Source organism: Acinonyx jubatus, chromosome B4 (assembly GCF_027475565.1).
Source record: "Acinonyx jubatus isolate Ajub_Pintada_27869175 chromosome B4, VMU_Ajub_asm_v1.0, whole genome shotgun sequence".
NCBI classification, from domain to species: domain Eukaryota; kingdom Metazoa; phylum Chordata; class Mammalia; order Carnivora; family Felidae; genus Acinonyx; species Acinonyx jubatus.
In genome coordinates, this window is record NC_069387.1 from 91,768,999 (window position 1) to 91,792,562 (window position 23,564).

The 23,564-nt window shown below is 36.7% G+C and overlaps 1 protein-coding gene across 2 annotated transcripts in view; it reads left to right on the forward strand.

Moving 5' to 3' along the window:
* NUP107 (nucleoporin 107) overlaps positions 1 to 23,564 on the forward strand; it is a 43,359-nt gene that overhangs the window by 17,332 nt on the left and 2,463 nt on the right. For both annotated transcript variants that reach the window (XM_015062454.3, XM_027071293.2), the window contains 16 exons: positions 282 to 360; positions 2,151 to 2,264; positions 6,778 to 6,868; positions 7,029 to 7,105; positions 9,071 to 9,130; positions 9,983 to 10,128; positions 10,252 to 10,300; positions 13,549 to 13,618; positions 13,937 to 14,055; positions 14,818 to 14,856; positions 15,162 to 15,312; positions 15,646 to 15,758; positions 17,081 to 17,183; positions 17,641 to 17,801; positions 18,583 to 18,708; positions 21,539 to 21,652. In XM_015062454.3, coding sequence (XP_014917940.2) covers positions 282 to 360; positions 2,151 to 2,264; positions 6,778 to 6,868; positions 7,029 to 7,105; positions 9,071 to 9,130; positions 9,983 to 10,128; positions 10,252 to 10,300; positions 13,549 to 13,618; positions 13,937 to 14,055; positions 14,818 to 14,856; positions 15,162 to 15,312; positions 15,646 to 15,758; positions 17,081 to 17,183; positions 17,641 to 17,801; positions 18,583 to 18,708; positions 21,539 to 21,652 — 1,612 coding nt within the window. The remainder of the gene's footprint in view (positions 1 to 281; positions 361 to 2,150; positions 2,265 to 6,777; positions 6,869 to 7,028; positions 7,106 to 9,070; positions 9,131 to 9,982; positions 10,129 to 10,251; positions 10,301 to 13,548; positions 13,619 to 13,936; positions 14,056 to 14,817; positions 14,857 to 15,161; positions 15,313 to 15,645; positions 15,759 to 17,080; positions 17,184 to 17,640; positions 17,802 to 18,582; positions 18,709 to 21,538; positions 21,653 to 23,564) is intronic.

Consider the following 23,564-nt stretch of genomic DNA (forward strand, 5'->3'; position numbering starts at 1 on the left):
GAGGGAGACACAGCATCCGAAGCAGGCTCCAGGGTCTGAGCTGTCAGCACAGAGCCTGACATGGGGCTTGAACCCACGAACCTCAAGATCGTGACCTGAGCCGTAGTCGGTCGCTTATCCGACTGAGCCACCCAGGTGCCCCTAAAATGCCTCTTTATATTTAGCATTTTTGCCTGATTTTCTGAGTTTGTACTCTCTTTTTCTACTTTGACTTGATTTTATTTCCTTAAATAAACATATTAAAGTTACTCCTTTTAAAAATGTCATATTTTTTCTTGCAGGGAAAATACTCTGCATACCCTGAAGCAGCGGCAGCTGCCTTCTTATATAGGAAGTGTCCGTCCCCTTGTCACTGAATTGGTAAGTTTCTTTGAAATGAAAGTTGTCTTCAAGGTTTTGTGTTTGTTTTTATTTTTATTTTTATTTTTATTTTTTTATTTATTTTGTGTGTGTGTGTGTGTTTGTTTTTTAAAGGCTGAGAATTTTCTTCATAGGGATCCTTGTTTTGGTTTCCCAAAGATTTGTATATACTGTTTACCACTAACTACTTGGTTGCCTTTGAATTTGATGGAATGTATTTGAACATTTGAACCTATTGCCTATGAATTATAAATTGTAAAAGAAGGTAGAGAAAGTGATTTGCCAGCTTTAAAAACAAATTAATTTTGGTCTTACAGTAAGGTTTGACTCTTCAACTTTAAAGTGATGACTCATGAAGCCTCTTACATATAAAAAGTGGTGGGGGGGGCGCGGTGGGGGAGGAGAGGGGAGCTTTGCATAAGCTTGAGGTTAGAAAGGCCATTCTAGGATATGAGTAATAGGAATAACAATAGATTTGAAAAGAACAGGAGTCTAATTCTTGTAGAAATAAAGAAAGAGAGCTTTGTGACAGGTGGAAACATGTGCACTAAATGTTTATAATGAAAAGTAGGAGAAGTAAGTAACAGATGAAAAAATTGATAGAATTCTTTGGGAGCAAAAGTGGTTTTGATGAAAATTGTTTGGAAGCTACTGGAAGAACTTGAAATAAATCATAGCTAAATCACCCTGTAGCAAACAACTAAAAATCATTTACTTTTAACATGTGGAAAGTGGTGATTTCCTTTTTGCCAGAAAGAGACCATGTTCCAAAACTGAATGATTGTATCGGTCCACAAAATACTTGTGAAAGTAGCCATTTCACCTATAATGTACTTTATTTTCTGAATTGATATATTACCATACATAAGAGTAGCATTTAAAATAAGAGTCACATTAAAATAGTTTTTCAGTTAGGGGCACCTGGCTCGCTCAGCTGGTTAAGCATCCGACTCTTGGTTTTAGCTCAGGTCATGATCTCACAGTTCGTGGGGTTGAGCCCTGCGTCAGGCTCTGTGCTGACAGCAAGGTGCCTGCTTGGGATTCTCTCCCTCTCTCTTTGCCCCTCCCCTGTTCGTGCATACGCGTGCTCTCTTTCTCAAAATAAATAAACGTTTTCAAAAACTAAAATAGTTTTTCATTTAAAATTCATCATGAAGACCACTTGTGATATTTGCTGCAAAAGTGAGGACAATATGTTATCCCAAATGTTTAAAGGCACATTTCTTTATCCATGAAAAATAATAGGTGGGAATAAACTGTTCTAGGTAGATTTATTTATTAGAAATCTGTTCTTGAAAAATTATTTTATTGGACATCAGTGTGTTTTATATGGCCTTAATCCCACTATGGCTCTCCTCTCATGTGAGAAGCACTTTCAAGTCATAGAATGTATTACTCTTCCTTCAGTGTTTCCTCTATGCTCATTCTCCATCTAGACCTAATTCTGTTTAGGATTAACTTGGAGGTACAGTTGCTACAACAGGCTACAGCTCATGTTGTAGCATTTTTAAGAGTTGCCTGGTTTGGCTGGCATTGTTTCTGCCTTGTCTGACCGAAGTATGTACCTTGGTGGGCCAACAGTCTTTTTTGAATGGGCATCAGACAGTTCTATGGCTCTCTGGAATGCTTGTGTGATACTTCACTCCCTTTGTTACTTAACTAAATTGTAAATAAACTTATTTCAGTATATAAACTCGAGAGTTTAATCATCTCTTGGGGATGTTTAAAATGTATGTGGGTACAAAGAATTTATTGTTATTTATTTATTTGTTTGTTTGTTTGTTCGATAGGACCCTGATGCTCCCATTAGACAGAAAATGCCCCTTGATGATCTGGATAGAGAAGATGAAGTCAGATTACTCAAATATCTTTTCACTCTAATCCGTGCTGGAATGACAGAAGAGGTAAGTCATATACACCCTGCTAGTTCAGTTTCAGAAGTCATAGACTCTTTCAGTTGGAAAGGACCTTTGTGACTACCTCGTATGTCTCCTCGATGCTGTAATCTCTGCCACATTATTTCTGGATCTACTTTGTGTTTGAACATTTCCAGTGATAAGAAACACATTACTTCAGAAAGCAGTGCATTGTAGTTTATGCAACTCTAATAGAAAATCTTTTGTAAGAAGTCAGACTTTGCCTTCCCAAATTGTACTGCGTACCCTAGGCATATCCCCATTATTTTTAGTTCTGATTTTTAAGAGTTAAGAATGAGTCTGACCCTAATTGCTCTTCTAGGTGACACTGTTTACCTGTGAAAACTACAGTGGCCCTCAGACTTCTTCCTTTTAATTTCATGTTTTAAAATCTCTTTTGTTGGGAGGGTGCCCGGATGGCTTAGTCAGTTAAGCATCTGACTTTTGGTTTAGGATCAGGTCATGATCTTGTGGGTTTTTGAGTTCAGGCCCTATGTGCCGGGCTCTGCACTGGCAGCATGGAGCCTGCTTGGGATTCTCTCTCTCTGCCCCTCCCCACACTTGATTTATCTCTGTTTCTCTCAAAATAAATAAACTTAAAAAAAAAAAAAAGATCTTTTGTGATAGTGAAGATCTTCTATAGAGAATGTTTAGTATCTAATTAGACAACATACTGGATGGCTTTGCTGACTCTTGAGGACATCCAATGCCTAGGAGCTCCAAGCTTACGGTAATAGGTTGTACCTATTTTGCAGTCTCTTTGGCAGTGTTCTTTAGATAGACATATGTTCAAACTATTATAAGTTCTTGTAGTAATAAGTGGTAATAAGCATCATTCCTTTTTTTTTTTTAATTTTTTTTAACGTTTATTTATTTTCGAGACAGAGAGAGACAGAGCATGAACGGGGGAGGGGCAGAGAGAGAGGGAGACACAGAATTGGAAGCAGGCTCCAGGCTCTGAGCCATCAGCCCAGAGCCTGACGCGGGGCTCGAACTCATGGACCGTAAGATTGTGACCTGAGCTGAAGTTGGACGCTTAACCGACTGAGCCACCCAGGCGCCCCTCTTTTTAATTTTTTAATGTTTATTTTTGAGAGAGAGAGAGACAGAGCATGAGTTGGGTAGGGAAGAAAGAGAGGGAGACACAGAATCTGAAGCAGCCTCCAGGCTCCGAACTGTTTGTACAGAGCCTGACGCAGGGCTTGAACCTGCGAATCATGAGATCATGACCTGAGCCAGAGTCAGACACTTAAACGACTGAGCCACCCAGGTGCCCCTCTTTTTTTTTTTTCCCCAATTAAGAAAAGAAGTGTTTATTACATACTAATTTATTCAGAAAATAGTTAAGTTCCAGCCGCTCTGCCAGGTGGTACGGAAAATAACTAGGAATCATGGTGGCAAATAGGGATGTATTTTAAAAAACAGAAAACAAAAACATGATCACATTACTGAAGGTTTGAAAAACAAAAACTTTCAAGGTCCCACTGCCTTTACAAAACCATAGATAATGGGGTTTTTCTTCTTATTTTTTACTTCTAGCATTCTTTTTTTTCTTAGAGCTAGAAAGAGCTTCAGTATAGTCCATGTTTTCCAGTGTTCTCATTTACAAGCAAACAGTAATACAACACTGAAACTTGGAGAAGTTTGGTGACTTTCAGGGTCACAGAATCAGTGAAATAATCAAGGCTGGAATCCAAGGCTGTGCTCTCAGTTCAGTGCCTATTCTATTACAGTGTGGTCACTCTGGCTGTACCACTCACTGTCTGTGTGTCCATGAGTAAGCTAATCACCTTTGTGCCACGATTTTCTCATCCATTGAACAGGCACAGAATTAGCACCTCTCTTTGGGTTCATATGAGAATCAAATGAGATAATTGCTGTGAAGTATCTAGCACATTGTCTGGCTTACAGTAAATATTCAGTAAATGAGAACTTTCATTATTAACATTTTCATCTTACATACGATGAAAATTCTTTTTCTTTCTTCCTTTTTACCTTTTGACCCCCTTCATCCATTTCTCCCACTCCCAACCTCTGTCAACCACCAATCTGTTCTCTGTATTTATGATCATGTTTTGTTGTTTGTTTTTTTAATTGCACGTATAATAAGAGAGGTCCTATGGTATTTGTCTTAGTCTGACTTCACTTAGCATAATGTCCTCTGGGTCCATCCATGTTGTTGCAAATGGCAAGATTTCATTCTTCTTTGAAAGATATTCCATTGTGTCTGTGTACTGGTATATGTATATATACCACATCTTTTTATCCATTCATCTGTCAGTGAACACTTATGTTGTTTCTATGTTTTGGCTACTGTAAATAATGCTGCAGTGAACATGAAGGTGTATATATCTCTTCAAGTTAGTGTTTCTATTTTCTTTGGATAAATACTAGAAGTGGAATTGCTGGGTTGTAGGGTAGCTCTATTTTTAACTTTTTGAGGAACCTCCTCATTGGTTTTGGTGTTTTGTTTTTTTGTTTGTTTGTTTGTTTGTTTTTGAGAGAGAGAGGGAGCAAGTGAGCTAGGGGCAAAGAGAAAAGTGGGGCTCATCCCAAGCGGCACTCATGTTATACCTAATGCGGGGCTCGTGCTCACTTGAAGCGGGACTCTAGTTCACCTGATACGGGACTTGAACTCATGAACCATGAGATCATGACCAGAGCTGAAGTCAGATGCTTAATGACTGAGTCACCCAGGTGCCCTCCTTATTGTTTTCCTCAGTGGCTGCACCAGTTTACGTTCCCACCAACAGTGCACAAGGGTTCCTTTTCTTCACATCCTCACCAACACTTGTTATTTACTATCTTCTGACAAGACCTGTCTTTTATACCTCTTTTGAACATAATTGTAATCATAGTATACATTAAGGTTTTTTAATAACTTTATTTAGATACAATTCACCTACCGTACAATACATCCATTTAAAATATACAATTCAGGTGCGCCTGGGTGGGTCAGTCAATTAAGCATTCAACTCCGGGTCAAGTCATGATCTCGCAACTTGTGGGTTTGAGCCTCACGTCGGGCTCTGTGCTGACAGCTCAGAGCCTGTAGCCTGCTTCGGATTCTGTGTCTCCCTCTGTCTCTCTGCCACTCCCCTGCTCACCCTCTGGCTGTTTCTTTGTCAAAAATAAAATAAACATTAAAAAAATTTTTTTAAATCTACAATTCAGTAGTTGGGCATATTGCATTATTCATTTTTTTTCTCTGTGGTAAAACATAGATCACCATTTGTCGTTTTAACCATTTTTAGTGTACATTTCAGTGCCATTAATTGCATTTCCAGTTTTGTGAAACCATTACCACTATCTATTCCCAAAACCTTTTCATCACACCAGACAGAAACTCTGTAACATTGTGTAATAACTCCCTGTTTCTCCCTTCCCTCAGCCCTTGATAACCTCTGATCTACTTTCTGTCTCTCTGAATTTGCCTATTCGAGCTATTTCATGCAAGTGGAGTCATGCAATATTTGTTCTTTTGTATCTAATTTATTTTACTTAGAAAAATGTTTTCAAGATTCTATATTCAGTTTTTATCCTTCCTTTTTTAGATAGCATATCAAAACATTTCCGCATGTTAATACATAGCTTTCATTATGTTTAATGGCTATAAATCCAGAATGATGTTTTGGGGTATGATATTCTTTAGTTACATTAATCGGGTTCTCTAGGTTCAAGTGGTAGAAGCCCAACTCAAGTTACTTACATGGGGAAGAATTGATTGGCTTGTGGAACAGGGAAGTCTGTGGGGTCATAATCTGGTTTTAAGCAGGATCCAGGGATGGTATTGGGACACTGTCTCTTTCCCAGGCTCTTGGCCCTGTCCTCCTTTCTGTGGCTTCATTCTCAAGAAGCCGCTCCTTGTATCTCTGATGGCCCCCAGCAGCTCCAGACTTGCATCCTCCTGCCAGCTAGCAATTCCAGCAAAAGGAGTGTGTCCCTTTGCCAGTATTTCCAGCAAGAGTCCTGGGAGTGATTCTTGTTCGATCACATGCCTAATCTTAGCGTTTGGAGGTGGGATCGTAGGATCTTGCCCAAACCATATGAAGTAAATGACGAAGAGATGGTTCCTAAAGAGGTAGTCTCTCTATCTCACTGATGTATCTTGCTGGTTACTCTAAGTTCATCTGATTCATCACAGTTCACACAAATATCAGTGGGCTGAATGAGCACTAGCACCCTGTCGTTATAGAGACTGACTGTTTTTATAATACTTGAAGTCAAGGGTCATCAACCTCTTTAGCCCCATTTGTCTCTAGCAGAATTAAATGCCTGTGAGCCCCATGGGAGCCTCCTCTGCAAGCCCAGAACCAAAGAGCAAAGGGTGGCAAAGTGAAATGCCATGACTAGTTGCTAGTTGTCTGCATCTCCCTTTGAAGTATCATGCTTTAAGTTACCTAATCCTGATATGTATTGCTTGTACTTTTCTGTAAGGCACAGTGCTTTTCCAGTATCACACTTGGTTATAGGACTGACTGCTCTTTTTCTGTTTCTAAAGGCACAACGACTCTGTAAACGTTGTGGTCAGGCATGGAGAGCTGCGACACTTGAAGGCTGGAAACTCTATCATGACCCTAATGTTAATGGAGGTATTTTAGTAGATTTTATTCTGAGAATTTAATCTCTGGGTATGTATTTAGCTCTAAATGCCAATCTTTGTGAAGCACAGCTTTCGTTTTTAGAAATTGTTGAAATAAGGAGTTCTATATTTTATATACTATAAATTTTATTTCTTTTACTGTTTTATAGGAACAGAATTAGAACCTGTGGAAGGGAATCCATATAGAGTGATTTGGAAAATAAGTTGTTGGAGAATGGCAGAAGATGTAAGATATTTACTGATACTCATTTTTACTCTAATTAATTGAAGGCCTGCTGAAGGTGCTTTGAAACATTCCGAGTAGTATAAGACTAAAGTTTCTGTTTTCAAAAAACTTCTGATCAAATTGAAGAATAGGATGGTCAGGCTTAACTACTAATCAAACACTGATAAAAGATGAAAATATGAAAGAGGTACCAAATGAGTTCAGAGAATAAACATTTGGGCTAACCTGGCTTCCCAGGAGAGAGAACTGAATTGCACTTTAAAAAATTACTAGGATTTTGAGTTGTTGGGTGTGAAAAAAAGAGGAAGGAATTCTAGGTAGGATGTATAGGGTGGACAACTCAAGGGAGGTAGGTCTACCAGGTTGGAACAGAAGGCTCACAAAAGAATTACAGTCAGTCCTATTATGATATCACGTGACTTGTGCATTCCTAAAAAATCACTACAGCATGCAAAATCATGCAGAAAATCCACAGGGCTTTTGGGGAAAATGGAGTTGAGAGCACAATACTAAAAAATTCTCAGTGATACATAAAAGGGTAAAAACTCAATAAAGCACTGTTAAACAGGAAATACAGAAATGCTACAATAACTACAGCATTTTACCTTGAAAAAGCACTGAAGTTTACTTGTGGAATTGAGGGTCAGAGGGTTGCAGCTTGTGAGTTACTGTGAAGTATAGAAGGAGGTCAGCTGAAATCAATCAAACTGAAAATTGTCACACTCAATATGGATGGGTTTAGCTTATAACGCATGTAATGAAGTGAGGTAGTAAGTAGATGTTTGAGGTATCTCAGTTTTGTGTAGTATTTCTAGGTGACATCATTCAACCAGGTGTAGTTTTCTGCATTCACCTAGTATTACTTTCGGATGAAATTGTATGTTATGGGAAATTTGCATCATGTTTAAATAGTTCCTTAATAGATCAGTTGCATTGGAACCAATTCACAGTTTCAAAACAAACATTGTAACAGGACTAATGGGAAAGGTGATTGAAAAGGGTAAATTAAGAACAGGCATTGGTGGTCCTCAAGTGTTGCTCTAAAGAATGAGTATATCACAGATAGCAGTGAACCATCAAAACCTCAAGGCACATGACAACAGTGTTTTCAGATTAGCATGACAGTGAAAAATAGGCTTAAAAATTGAATGGACTAGAGATGTCTGGCTGGCTCAGTCGGTGCAGCATGTGACTCTTCATCTTGGGTCATGGGTTTGAGCCCCCACGTTGAGTGTAGAGATTAACAAAAAAAGTAAATAAATAAATAAATAAATAAATAAAAATGGAATGGGCTAACAGCTGAGAAACTAGTTAGGAGCCTGTTAGAATTATTCAGACCCTAAGTAATAAGGGCCTGTCCTAGAATAATATTGATAATAGAAAGGAAGAGAGCAAGAATGGTCAAGAGGGTGATTGGAAACAAAGGCAGAGGACTCAGAAATATAGTGATAGTCTCTGAGGTCACTGGATAATAAGAAGACTGGAATTGTCATCAATAGAATGTGGTAGTGAAATGGACTAATTTGCTGAATGTAATTAATTCTATTTAGGAATTAGATGCAACCTGGTGCACGACAAGTTCCATCCAGGTGCCTTGCTTGATGTTCTCAGAGAAGGATCAGGTGGTGTTAGGTATTTAGAAACTTCTTAGGGGAAAATGCCTACACCGGTTCTGTCTGAAATAAAATTTGACAGTGATACATAATCAAAGCATCCGCTACAGTTGGATCTGCTTTCATCCTGTATTTGAAATTTAGATGGTTGATTTTTCCTGAAGTTTTCAGCACTGACTGTATCATCGAATTAAAGGGTCCTTCCCCGTTTTTGCCTCACTAGATTTTTCACCAAAGTTTACAACTGTCAAGTGAATAAGTTCAGTTTAGAAGACATTGTAAAATTTCAGATTATGAAAAAAATTGACAAGCTGAGGAAAACTGTAGTTCAAATTTATATTCTGTATTTCAGGAGCTTTTTAATAGATACGAGAGAGCAATTTATGCAGCTTTAAGTGGGAATCTCAAGCAGGTATGTAGTCTGTTTTAATTCTTTTTTCCTGTGGAACAAAATCAGATATATAAAATATTCTAATCATATAGAATAAATTTTATAAGCTTTTTTGTTTTAATTTCTATCCAAGTTAGCATGTAGTACAATAATGATTTCAGGTGAATTTTGTAAGTTTAAGTTACTTTGTAAGAAGTAGCAGCGATAGCGATAATCGTGAAATGGGATAGTGACTTGAGCTGCTTAATTTCATGTATCCTGTACACCAAGTGATGTTTTAATACATGGAATCAGATTTTAATTTCTGAGAATTGTAAATTTAGTTACAACACACTTTTTTTGCAATATACATTTATTGCTGACTTCTAGTGCCCATAGCTTTATACAGAAGTGTGCCCCTAAGGCACAGGAACTGTTTGGATTGTCTTACGTGTGTGGGCTTCTTGCAGACCCTGCCATCCCCTGCACTTTATAGTTATTTGAGGGATGTTATAATAATTAGTTGAAACACCATCTTACATCAACATGAAAAAATGATGCTATTGTGAATTCAGTAGGAAAAAGTCTCAGTACTTCAAACTTTTTAGGGGCGCCAGGCTGGCTCGGTCAGCAGAGCATGCGACTCTTGATCTCAGGGTTGTGAGTTTGAGCCCCACGTTAGATGTGGAACCTACTTTGAAAAAAAAAAAGTTAATAGTTCTAGCTTTTTAGAAGATGGGGCGTGGGGCGTAAAGGATTATTTGGTATGGTTATAATCCACAGTGTTTTATGTTATTCTAATGATTTTATAGTCCATATCAATGGAAGTAACTGTTTTTCCCTTTTTTTTTTCGTTGACTGTGTGTATGTTTCTGGTTTGGAATGGGGGAAAAGCTGCTTCCTGTCTGTGACACCTGGGAAGACACAGTGTGGGCCTACTTTCGGGTGATGGTGGACAGTTTGGTAGAACAGGAAATCCGGACATCAGTACTGACTCTGGATGAAACTGAAGAACTCCCTAGGGAATATTTGGAAGTGAAGTGAGTTTATTGGTTTGGTTTTTGTCCTGGTAATTTGTAATACGCTCTGTAAAGTTTTATTTTGTAGCCCTTGTTCGTATTATTAATACTGTTTTATCCCTTTCTTGTACTTTCTTTTTAAAGTTGGACCTTAGAAAAGGTATTTGAAGAACTTCAAGCTACTGATAAAAAGGTAAATATTGGTAGGAACATTTTAGGATAATTGGAATAGGAAACACTGAATGTTATGTTGGTGTGCACTATAGCTGAAAGGCAAAAAAATTTATGAAACTGTTATATTCTCTTCTTTTCTTTACCTCTTATCCAAATGAGAGACATTCTTGAAAAGGAAGAGACTTAGTTGCATATTTAAATAATGTTTCATTTCTGTCTCTTTGGTTTAGGATTGGTTTTATCTAAAAATAAGAGTATGGAGGGGCTCCTGGGTGGCTCAGTTAGTTAAGCATCCAACTTCGGCTCAGGTCATGATCTGGCGGTTTGCAAGTTCGAGCCCCATGTTGGGCTCTATGCTGACAGCTCAGAGCCTGGAGCCTGCTTCAGATTCTGTGTCTCCCTGTCTGTCTCTACTCCTCCCCCGCTCACACTCTCTTTCTGTCTCAAAAATAAAAATAAGCATTAAAAATAAGGGTATGCATGTAAACTAATTTATCCCTTTCTTTTTGAAAGTAAAAATATTAATGGGAAATTAACAAGACTTTTCCTAGATCTTAAAATAATCTAATATATTTAAGTAATATTCACCTAACAAATTGTAAACAACTGAAGTATGTAACAAAATAATCCAAAAATATAAATAAGACCTATATAATAACTTCTTCCCAACCCCTTTATGGTTATTCTCATTCCCCAGAGATGATAAATATATAGCTCTGTATTCTTCCGTATCCTTCTCCATACCATTACAAATATGTGTAAATAATGTATATAGTTCAAGATAGGATTTTGATTTTTGTTGTTGTTTGCATCATACTACGTACATTACAACTTGGTCAGGGGAGAGTTGTTTTGTCTTGTTTTTTCATTTAATGATACTTTATCCAAGTTAGTGGATATAGATTTAATGTAACCTAACTTACTCTTTTTAAGCATTCCTCTTTTGATGGTATTTAGGTTGTTTCTTAGCACTGCAGTGAACATTCTTTCATTCTATATAAGCTTTTAAGCTTATATACATATATGCTTATCTACCAAGCCTGTTACAGGATAAGTGTCCTGAAAGCAGGGTTGCTGAGTTAAAGGGTAGATGTATAATTACCTGATTGTAGCACTTCATTCATATTCCTGTAAATAATTTATTAGTGTGGTCATTTCCCTGAATTCTCACCAGTCCCAAATGTCACACTTCCAATTTTTTTTGCTAATCCAACAGGTTAGGTGGGAAATAGGAGCTCACTATTCTACTCTTATTTCCCTTCCTGTTCGTAAGGCGAGCAAGTTTTCCTATGTTTATTGACCATTTGTGAATTTCCTGTTCAAATCTTTTACCTGTTGTTCTGTTGAGTTTTATTTTTTCCTTATTACTTTACTTTGTATAGTAAAGAAATTAGTGTTTCTTCTGTCAAGTATTCATTACCAGTCTGTTATTTTGGAGATTCCAGCTAATGAAAAATAAAGGAATAAATATAAATATTAGAAAGGGGGAATGTTTACATATGATAAAAGTATAAATCTAGAAACTCAAGATTCAATAAGTTGTTAGGATTAATAAAAGAATTAATAAGAATAAGAGAATGTTGGGGGCTCCTGGGTGGCTCAGTTTGTTGGGCATCCGACTTCAGCTCAGGTCATGATCTCACGGTTCGTGCGTTCGAGCCCCGCGTCTGGCTCTGTGCTGACCACTCAGAGCCTGGAGCCTGCTTCAGATTCTGTGTCTCCCTTTCTCTCTGCCCCACCCCAGCTCACACTCTGTCTCTCTCTTTCAAAAATAAATAAACATTAAAAAATTTTTTTAATTAAAAAAAAAAATAAGAGAATTTTTTAAGTATCTAAGTTCCAGACAAAGTTATCCCCCCAAAAATCATAGCCTGTCTGTACTTTCTACAACTAATTAGAAAAGTCCCATTTAAATTATTGACCGAAACTATAAAACACATAGGAATAAAATTAACTAGGGGTGTGAGGACCTTGGTAAAGAAACTATAGAATCTTATGGGAAGACTTGAATAGATATACCATGTTCCTGGATGAGAAGATTTGATGTAAATATTAGCTATTCAGAAATTAACATAGAAACTTCATACTTTCGGAAATTTTTCTGAACAGAAAAATTTACAAGTAAAATAAGTGAGAATGGCAAAAAAAAAAAAAAAAAGGAAAAAAACAGTATTATGCCGTGCTTGTCTTACTCGATAATAAAGCAGCATAAAGATACAAGAAAATAATATGCAGTTAGTATGGAATGAAAAGATCAGTGAAGCACAGAAGTCCATATGACATCCAAGTATGTATTAGAACTTAATGACAGTGGTGATCTTTTCATTTCAAAGGAAGAGAAATGGTTTATATACATACATGGTATGGGCATAATTGGCTTTCCATCTGGATGAAAACAAAGCTAAATCACTACCTCATGCCATGTTTTAAAATCAATTCAGGTGGAGCAAAGATTTGAATGTAAAAAAGAATAAATGTGGGGCACCTGGGTGGCTCAGTCAGTTGAGTGTCAGACTTTGGCTCAGGTCATGATCTCACAGTACATGAGTTCAAGCCCCACGTCAGGCTCTGTGCTGACAGCTCAGAGCCTGGAGCCTGCTTCGGATTCTGTGTCTCCCTCTCTCTGCCCCTCTGCCAGTCGTGCTCTGTCTCTGTCTTAAAAATAAACATTAAAAAACAATGATAATAAATGCTGATAATGAAATAAAAATTAAAACATATTCAACAAAAAAAGAAATAAACTCTGCTTCTAAACACTCTAACAGCAGGTTACTTGGTTTTTCTACTCTATCTAATCACTATTTTGGTGATTTCTGTTACGCTTGGTGCCATGTGCAGAAGAGAATACCCAAGGAATGCCTGCAGGAACTGCCGCTCACGTTCGAAGGACTCGTAGGGTTTGTTTTGCTTAGGTTCCATGTGCCCTCCCTTTCTGGCTCACCGTGGAGTGCCAAGAAAAACAGTAGTAAAATGTAAAAAGTAAAACTTTAATAATATTCGTAGAGATTAAACCGTTTTGTCATAGTTCCCTGCTTTCTTCTTTTTTTTTTTTTTTTTTGATGTTAATTTTTGAGAGAGAGAGGAAGCACGAGCAAGCTAGGGAAGGGCAGAAAATATCCTTCTCATATTTTGTTTTGATCTCCTGAGACCCTTCATTAAAACTTTCTTTGTATATATTGTTTCAAAAGTTGACATTTTAGTTTGCCAGTGAATAATACTACAGAATGACCACTAGAAGATTTATGGAAAATGTAAACATTTTTTCAGAGAGTTCTGGAAGAGAATCAAGAACATTACCATATAGTTCAAAAATTCCTTATCCTGGGAGACATTGATGGTAAGATACTATACTTTTCATTTTAGTTGGTATGAATTCTTTTTTTCTTATGGCAATTTTGTAAAAAGTCAACAAAACAATGCATGACTCACCACATCTTTTAATCTTTATATTGAATGCAAGTATTGTTAAAAAATGGAGTTTGAAAAAAAAAAATGGAGTTTGAATTTAATCCAGGATCTGTTTTATATGTCGCATATTAACAATGAGGTAGTGATTTAATAGCACTATAGGAATGTAGTAAATGTCTTTGATAATGTTTATTTCTCCTTTTGATTTTTATCCCTATTGTTGAATCTTTGCTTTGATGGCTTGTAGGTTTGATGGGTGAATTTAACAAATGGCTTTCCAAAAGCAGAAACAATCTACCTGGACACCTCCTCCGCTTCATGACTCACCTCATTTTGTTTTTTCGCACACTGGGACTACAGACCAAAGTAAATAAAAAAGAACAATTTACTCTTCTTTGCAAGGCTGATGCCATATGCCTCTCATCAGGAAAACACACTTATTTTTTTGTTGTTGTTTTCTAGAAATGGTGGTATGGGTGCAAAAGTGTTCTGTATAGTCTCTTATGGTCACTTGGTGATAACCCACTGCGGGTAACCATTTAGGGCTCTAGTCTGTGAATGTAGAATGATGGTGGTTATGTGGTTTTTGATAAATTCAAGAACTTTATCCCCATCAGCACCTAACTCTAAATCAGTCAACTAAGCTAACTGAACCAGACTCATTTTTGTGTGAGATTTAAAATTTTTGTTTTCTTTTTCTTTTTGTTACTTTTTTCCTAAATGATGATAACATTTTGGTCAGAGTACATGTAGAAGGCAGATGGTACGACAGTTGAAAGCTTGGGCTTTGGAGTAAGAATCCTGGGTTCACATCCTCACTCGGCAGCTTCTAACTGTGTAATTCTGGGTAAATAAAACCTCCCTCGTTCCTTAGTTTAGAAATTCTTAACTCCCTCCTTGGTAAATTGTGAACAATAATAGTAACCGCCTACGAAAAGCTATGGTAAGGTTAAATCAGGCAATACATGAACTTTGCTAAGCACTTAGCCTAGCGTATAGTGATTGCTCAGTGGTAAATATTAAAGTCATTAAATCATTTGATAGAATTTTTATTAGATATATTGCTGGTACACATAAACATAAACAGTTGTGTTTATAATTGGGTTGTATACTTTTTTTTCTATCAAGGAAGAAGTCTCCATTGAAGTTTTAAAGGCATACATCCAGGTAAACTTTGAGAATCCACAATTTGATTTTTTTTCCCCACCATTTTGATGAAAACAAAAATCAGAACAGTAGTGTGTTAATGCTCAGTGGCAGGAGAGCCATCAGAATCCGTAAGAGATCTTTTAATTATTATAAGTACATTTTATTTGGAATTTTAAATTATCCAGTTTAGCAGCTCAAATCCATGTCTATATGAATCTCTCATAAATATGTTTGAAATTTTGAAGTGAACTTTTTAAAAAGCATTGTTGATTCCAGAACCTGTTTTATTATTAACATCCTTTGATTTTTTTTCTGTTTTTTAGCTTTTAATAAATGAGAAACATACAAATCTGATTGCATTTTATACTTGTCACTTGCCTCAAGACCTAGCTATTGCCCAGTATGCGTTATTTTTGGAAGGTGTTACAGAATTTGAGCAGCGCCACCATTGTCTGGAGCTGGCTAAGGAAGCAGGTAAAAATGGTTGAGAACTTTATCTGTTGGGCTTTGTAGGCAAGTTACCATTTTGGCATCAGTAACATTTATCTTTCCAGGTTTAAATTTTATTGCTTTTGAGAGAAAAAAAAATAAAAATTTTCATGGAATTCTGTTTTAGCAATAAAATGACTTACAACTTGTGTGTAAAATATCCTCAGTTTGGCGTTTTCTTTTGTAACGTCTTTCGTATTTTATGTGTTACATTTTTAAGGAAATTTTATCCCAGTTTACCAAATCATTGTGACCATTTAGAGAATATTAGTGTGAATGATTAGTTCTTATTTTTGTCTCTTAAAAAACATTCCTTAGATTTGGATATTGCGGCTATAACAAAGACTGTAGTTGAGAATACCCGAAAGAAAGATAATGGTGAATTCAGTCATCATGACGTGGCCCCAGCCCTAGATACTGGCACTACAGAGGTAATATGACTGGCAAGGGAGGTGTGTGTGTAACTCTGAATAATCCCTCATGTTGCTTTTTGGTCAACTTCCAACTTAGAATATTCTGGCGTCTTTTCTTTTTTTAAGAATTTTTCTTTGTCAGCCAAAACCTTCTAAATTATAAAAGCTGGCAGCAAAATGAAGGTCTTACGTAAGGGATTAAAATTACTTACAGTAGTATTGTGTTAAAGGAAGCTTCTTTATTATTATTTTTTAATGTTTATTTGTTGAGAGACAGAGACAGGGTGCAAGTGGGGGAGGGGTGAGAGAGAGGGAGACACAGAATCCGAAGCAGGCTCCAGGCTCTGAGCTGTCAGCACAGAGCCCAACGCGGGGCTTGAATGCATGAACGGTGAGATCATGACCTGTGACCTTAGCCAAAGTGGGATGAGCCGACTGAGCCACCCAGGTGCCCCGGGAAGCTTCTTTAACAGAAAAAAAGTGAGCTTTGGGTTTTTGCTTTTCAGACTATTCTAGATACTTGATCAATCACTAACTCTTCAGTAGTTTACTTATCCTATTTTCAGACAGGACGCCTGGGTGTCTCTGTTGGTTAAGCATCTGACTCTTGATTTTGGCTCAGGTCATGATCTCATGGTTTGTGGGATTGAGCCCCAAGTTGGGCTCGGTGCTGCTATTGTAGAGTCTGCTTGGGATTCTCTCTCTCTCCCTTTCTTTCTGCCCTTCTCTTGCTCTCTCTTTCTCTCTCTCAAAATAAACATCTTTTTTAAAAGGGTTTTGTTTTTTGTTTTGTTTTATTTTTTTTTAATTTTTTTTTTTTAATGTTTATTTATTTTTGAGACAGAGAGAGACAGAGCATGAACGGGGGAGGGTCAGAGAGAGAGGGAGACACAGAATCTGAAGCAGGCTCCAGGCTCCGAGCTGTCAGCACAGAGCCCGACGCGGGGCTCGAACCCACGGACCGTGAGATCATGACCTGAGCCAAGGTCGGACGCCCAGCCGACCGAGCCACCCAGGCGCCCCTGTTTTGTTTTTTTAAAGAAAGTTTTATCTAGGAAAGAAAAATGTTTTAGAATAACAGTTAAGTAATGACCTGGTTAAGTTGGTGGGACACAGAATATTTAATTCCAGATTCACACTCCAATAAGTTTTTTTGTAATTTAATAGAGAGCCCTTAAATGTGAAAAGAAACTAAGGAAAGGTAGATTCTTTCATAATTCTGTGTAACTTGGGGGAAAATCATGTTTACTAGAAGTGCAGATGTAAGTTAATTCTACTAATTTGCAAAATATCTTAGAAAAATACCAAAATTGATGTCTTTTTTCCAATTAAATAAATAGGAGGACCGCTTAAAAATTGACGTAATTGACTGGTTGGTATTTGACCCAGCACAGAGGGCAGAAGCGCTAAAACAAGGCAATGCGATAATGAGAAAATTCTTGGGTATGCTTTATTTTAATACTTTTTAAAGTTTTTGTTTGAATCCATATATTCCTAAATTTAGTTTTAACTGGTTTTCTGATCCTTCCAATGGGCAGGGGAGGACAGATGACAAAACAGCCCTTCTAGTATATCAAATCTGATGTTATGAAACAAAACATATAACAATGGATTTTCATTGTCTAATCAATTTTTCATATAATCTCAAGGCTTTGAAAAATATAATTGCTTTAAGACACAAAAGTGGGTAAAAGCAACTGCATTTAATGTATCCTTTTGTGACTGTCACATTGGAATAAGGAAAATCCTGGTCATTAGGTAGAAAGATCCCCCACACCTTTCATAGAAGTACATTGGGACTAGAGATGCTTATAGCTGACTGTAAAAGTTGCAAACCAATGATTTGGCTCCTTTATAAACGATTATACAGAAATTCACATGTGTACCATCTTTTTCACAGCATCAAAAAAGCATGAAGCTGCAAAAGAGGTATTTTTGAAAATTCCTCAGGATTCGATAGCAGAAATCTATAATCAGTGGGAGGAACAAGGAATGGACAGTCCACTTCCTGCTGAAGATGATAATGCTATCAGAGAACATTTATGCATTAGAGCTTATTTGGTGAGATTATAAAGAAAATCACAAATGTGCCTATCTTCCTGATGACTTTTCTGATTCACTCTCAGACTTTGAACTGTTCTTCAGAAGTGGTGATTGACTTATTATCTTATTTCTCTTGTGACTGTGGTACTGACTGATCCACAGGAACATTGAAATCGTGATCTGGCCTTCATTGCCTTAAGTATCTAATCAATGCCAACCAACCAAGAACATCTCATGCAGTAGTGTGTGTGATGTCTGAAACTTAGTTTTCTTAAGATTCTTTGAATGCTTGTATCAACTTTAATATTTCTTCTTCTCTTTCTCTTTTTTGGCAAAAACAGAAAAGCAAAATATTCTAGAGTCTTTATAACTAAAATAACAACGTACTCATTTAAAATTCATTCAACAAATAACAAAGTAATTACATTGGGCTAAGTTCTAGAGCTACATCTGTGGATAGCAAGGATCTATCCTTGCCCTCTAGAAGCTAATGGGCTAGTCAAGAAGACAGACAAGTAAACATACGTACATCACAGAATGGTAAAGGTCAAGATATGTGTATGACCAGGTGCTGAGATAGGAGTAGGTGCCAGAAAACACAATATATGCATACCTTGCTGGTGTTTACCACTTGACAAAATATTTATTCACAATGATTTTTTTGTGTGCAAAAAATAAATATTGAACAGTTCTGTTTCTTGATGCTGCAAAGTTATTTCTAAGAACTAGATTGTAAATATTGTGTTGAACATATGGAAAACCTGTGGGTTTTTTTGTATTTTTCTATTTTACATTTTAGGAAGCCCATGAAACCTTTAATGAGTGGTTTAAGCATATGAATTCAGCTCCACAAAAACCTACATTGATACATCAAGCAACTTTTACTGAGAAAGTGGCTCATGAACACAAAGAAAAGAAATATGAAGTAAGTTGAATATAGATAAGATGTATCTATTGCATCTTAAAAATACAGGTCATATGTTTCACATTTTTTAAAACAATTTAATTCCAGTATAGTCAACATACAGTGTTATGTTAGTTTCAGGTGTACAATATAGAAATTCAGTACTTTCATATATCCCCCTGTGCTCATCACAGGTGCGCTCCTTAATCCTCATCACCTACTTCCCCCATTCCCCCCACCCCATTCCCCTCTGGTAACCATCAGTATGTTCTCTGTAAGAGGTTAAGAGTGTCTCTTGGCTTGTCTCTCTTTTTTTTCTTTGCTTGTTTTGTTTCTTAAATCCCACATATAAGTGCAATCATATGGTATTTGTCTTTCTCTGACTTACTTCACTTAGTGTTACACTCTCTAGCTCCATCCCTGTCGTTGCAAATGGCAAGATTTCGTTCTTTTTTATGGTTGAGTAATTTTCCATCATACACACACACACACACACACACACACACACACACACACACACACACTCACATCACATCTTTATTCATCTATCAATGGACATTTGTGCTGCTTCCATAATTTGGCTATTGTAAATAATGCTACTGTAAACATAGGGATACTGCATGTATCTCTTTGAATTAGTGTTTTTTTATTTTTTGGGTAAATATCCAGTGGTGTGATTTTTGAGGAACCTTCATACCGTTTTCCACAGTGGCTGCCCCAGTTTGCTTTCCCACCAACAGTGCACAAGGGTTCCTTTTTCTCTACATCCTCGCCAACACTTGTTGTTTCTAGTGTTTTTGAGTTTAGCCATTCTCACAGGTGTGAGGTGATATCTCATTGGAGTTAAGTTTTGATTTGTATTTCCCCGATAAGGAGTGATGTTGACCATCTTTTCATGTGTCTGTTGGCCATCAGGATGTCTTCTTTGGAGAAATGTCTGTTCATTTCTTCTGCCCATTTTTTAATTGGATTATTTATTTCGAGGATATTATTTGTATAAGTTCTTTAAAATATTTTGGATACTAGCCCTTTATCAGATGTGTCATTTGCAAATATCTGCTCCCATTCAGTGGGTTGCCTTTTAATTTTGTTGATTGTTTCCTTCACTGTGCAGACGCTTTTTATTTATTTGTTCGTTTATATGTTTTATTTTGTCGTCTTTTTTCTTTTCTTTTTTTTTAATTTAAATTTTTTAAAAATTTACATCCAAATTAGTTAGCATATAGTGCAACAATGATTTCAGTAGATTCCTTAATGCCTTTTATCCATTTAGTCCATTCCCCCTCCCACAACCCCTCCAGTAACCCTCTGTTCTCCATATTTAAGAGTCTCTTATGTTTTGTCCCCCTCCCTGTTTTTATACTATTTTTGCTTCCCTCCCCTTATGTTCATCTGTTTTGTCTCTGATATTTGTCTTTCTCTGACTAATTTCACTTAGCATAATACCCTCTAGTTCCATCCGCGTAGTTGCAAATGGCAAGATTTCATTCTTTTTGATTGCCGAGTAATACTCCATTGTGTGTGTGTGTGTGTGTGTGTGTGTGTGTGTGTGTGTGTGTGTGTACATACATACACACACACATATATATACATACATACATATATATATGCACACACACACACATATACATACATACATACACCACATCTTCTTTATCCATTAATCCATCGATAGACATTTGGGCTCTTTCCATACTTTCCATACTTCTGCAAGATTTCATTGTTTTTGATTGCCGAGTAATACTCCATTGTGTGTGTGTATATATACATACATACATATATATACACACACACACACACACACACACACACATATATATATATATATATACGCACATACATACATACACCACATCTTCTTTATTCATTAATCCATCGATAGACATTTGGGCTCTTTCCATACTTCGGCTATTGTTGATAGTGCTGCTATAAACATGAGGGTGCATGTGTCCCTTCACAACAGCACACCTATGTGCCTTGGTTAAATGCCTAGTAGTGCAATTGCTGGGTTGTAGGGTAGTTCTGTTTTTAGTTTTTTGAGGAACCTCCATATTGTTTTCCAGAGTGACTGCACCAGCTTGCATTCCCACAGAAGCTTTTTATTTTGATGTGGTCCCAATAGTTTATTTTTGCTTGTATATCTAGAAAAATGTTGCTACAGCCAATGTCAGAGATAATACTACTGCCTGTGCTGTCTTCTAGGATTCTTGTGGTGTCAGGTCTCACATTTAGGTCTTTGAATGAATTTATTTTTGTGTGTGGTGCAAGAAAATGGTCCAGTTTCATTCTTTTGCATGCTGTTGTCCAGTTTTCCCAACACCATTCATTGAAGAGACTTTTTCCCATTAGATACTCTCTCCTGCTTTGTTGAAGATTAATTGACCATATAACTGTGTGTTTATCAGGTTATATATTTAAAGAAGCAGGTTTTTTGGCAGTTATATTCTTATTGTAATAGGTGATATTTCTGTTAATATTCTTTGAAAAAAAAAAAAGCCATGTGTTTAGTTACTTTTCTGTAGGTTATTAACCAAACGTGAAAAATGCCTTCAGATGACATTAGTGTTCAGTTTTAGTGTTTTACTTAACTACAGTCTGTTGATACTTATTTTTGTATTTGGCTGATTAAAGTCAACTCTTTTTTTTTTTTTTCAAGTTTTATTTATTCGAGTAAGCTCTACACCGCACATAGGGCTCAAACTCAAGGTCCCAAGATCAAGAGTCACGTGTTCCTCTGTTAAATCAACTCTTTAGAGTGATGTTCCATGTAAATATTCCTGTGTGTGCTTTAAAAATACATTATTTATTGGTTTTGGTCTGTTATATGTCTGCCCTTATGTTTGTTTTGCAGATGGATTATGTTATTTGGAAAGGGCATTTGGATGCCCTAACTGCTGACGTGAAGGAGAAAATGTACAATGTCTTGTTGTTTGTTGATGGAGGGTGGATGGTGGATGTTAGAGAGGTAAGCTTGTGCCTTGTGTACAGCTAAAAAAAAGTCTTTTTTCAAAAGGTTCTTTCTCTGAATAGGAGCACCTACAGATCTTATATAACTGTTGTACTTATAACAGAACATCCCATAATTGAAACCTAAACTGAAAATACTAGCTAGGGAAGAGAAATCTTGACTCTTGGATAAACTTTCTTCAGATTTAATATGTTCATTCAGGATACTAAAATCTAATTTTTAAAAATTCTGGACCTAAAAATTTAATTATATGTCATATTCAACTCAATTTAAGGATATGAAGGTAGGTCTAATAACCGTGGCTCTCACCTCTGAGCTATTCATGTAAATGACTTGGGGAGCTTTTCAAAAATGGGGTGCAGCCTCAGAGATTCTGGTTTGATTGGTCAGAGGTAGGTCAGGGGAGGGTGGTTGTTTTCTGTTTGTTTGGTTTTTTTTAATCTGGCATGAGAGCTTAGATGTGTATCCTGGGTTGAGAACCAGTTACAAAAGTACTAAATGTCGTAACAAAGCACAGGTTAAGTATTTTGTGAGTTCAGAAAAGAAAAGGTTGCTTCTCACTGGAAGAGGTCTAGATAGGATGCTTGAAATGTATAGCATTTGACTGATTCCTGAATAAATGGGGTAGAATCTGGATGAGTTGAGATAGGAGAAAGGAGGCATACTGCAGGTAACTATTCACGTGAGTGGAAGACGCTGAGGCCTGATCCTAGAGCGTAAAAGAAACCAGGAGTGACCGGCTTTGCCTCTATCGACCTCATGATCTAAGGGGAAGTGGAAATGCTGGATTTTTGGATGTATGGTGTAGTATTTTGAACAGAAAACCATGGAAGCATTCTCAGTATCTTTCCCTCTGCTATTCTCCATATCTTGATATATTATTCCCTTTTTTTTTTTAGATACTATATTTTTCTAGCTCCTCTAGCTCCCCTTTTCTGACTAGAAGCAAAAAATGATAGGTTATAAGGCTAGATTAGAGCCCCTATTTACTGCTGATTCCTGATACTGTAGTTACTTAAAATTCTCCCTGAAGTTCATAATAGAACTCTGCTGATTTCTTACATGGTTTTGAACCTTCAGTAGGTTGCTTGGGCTAAATTTTTCTCTTCAGATTCATGCTGGTATTCATGAAGATAAAATTTTAATGTTGCAAAATGCTACTTAAGTATTTAAATTTTGAAAAGACTTGAGTATTTATACATAAATCTTTGTTCTAAATTATTAATTTTAGCAGGTTAGATGATGAAAGTTACAAAATGGACGGTCTGGAGTATTGTAAAAATAGAGTTGACAAGAGTCACTGGTTCTGAGTGACTGGGTCGCTCGCATCTTTGCCCCTGCAGCCTTGGGGACAGACGGCACGGGAGCACAGATAGCAGTCACTCAAAAGGAAGCAGTCTTCTCATTCTTAGCAGGCTCCACCTGCTCATTTGACTTATGAGTAAGACCTTGATTTTAAATCCCCCTCTGAGAGTAGGGAGTGCCTATTTGAGGAAAGAAATGAAAGTGCTTTCCCTTTTAAAGCTAAGAAAGCATGAGGTATGCATTTTAATATTTACCATTCTATATTTCTATCTCAAAACAAGACTAAAAGATTGATAGTAATGTTTCCTGTGTGTGGAAACCTGACCTAGGTCAGCATCAGTCAGTACAATTATTCATTGGTAGAATTACCACATTACATTTTATTGCTTCCTGCCACCACGTACATCTACCTTTGAAAAATGCTTTAGCAACTTAATACTCTAGTCTGTCACACAAAGATACTTTCACTGATTAATACAAGTGGTCCTAAAGGAAGAAAAATCCAAATTCTAAGAAGATTCTGCCTTTAAAAAAATTCGGTTTTTTAAAAAAAATTTTTTAATTTTTAAAAATTAGGTATTTTATTAGGCTTTTCTAAAGATCA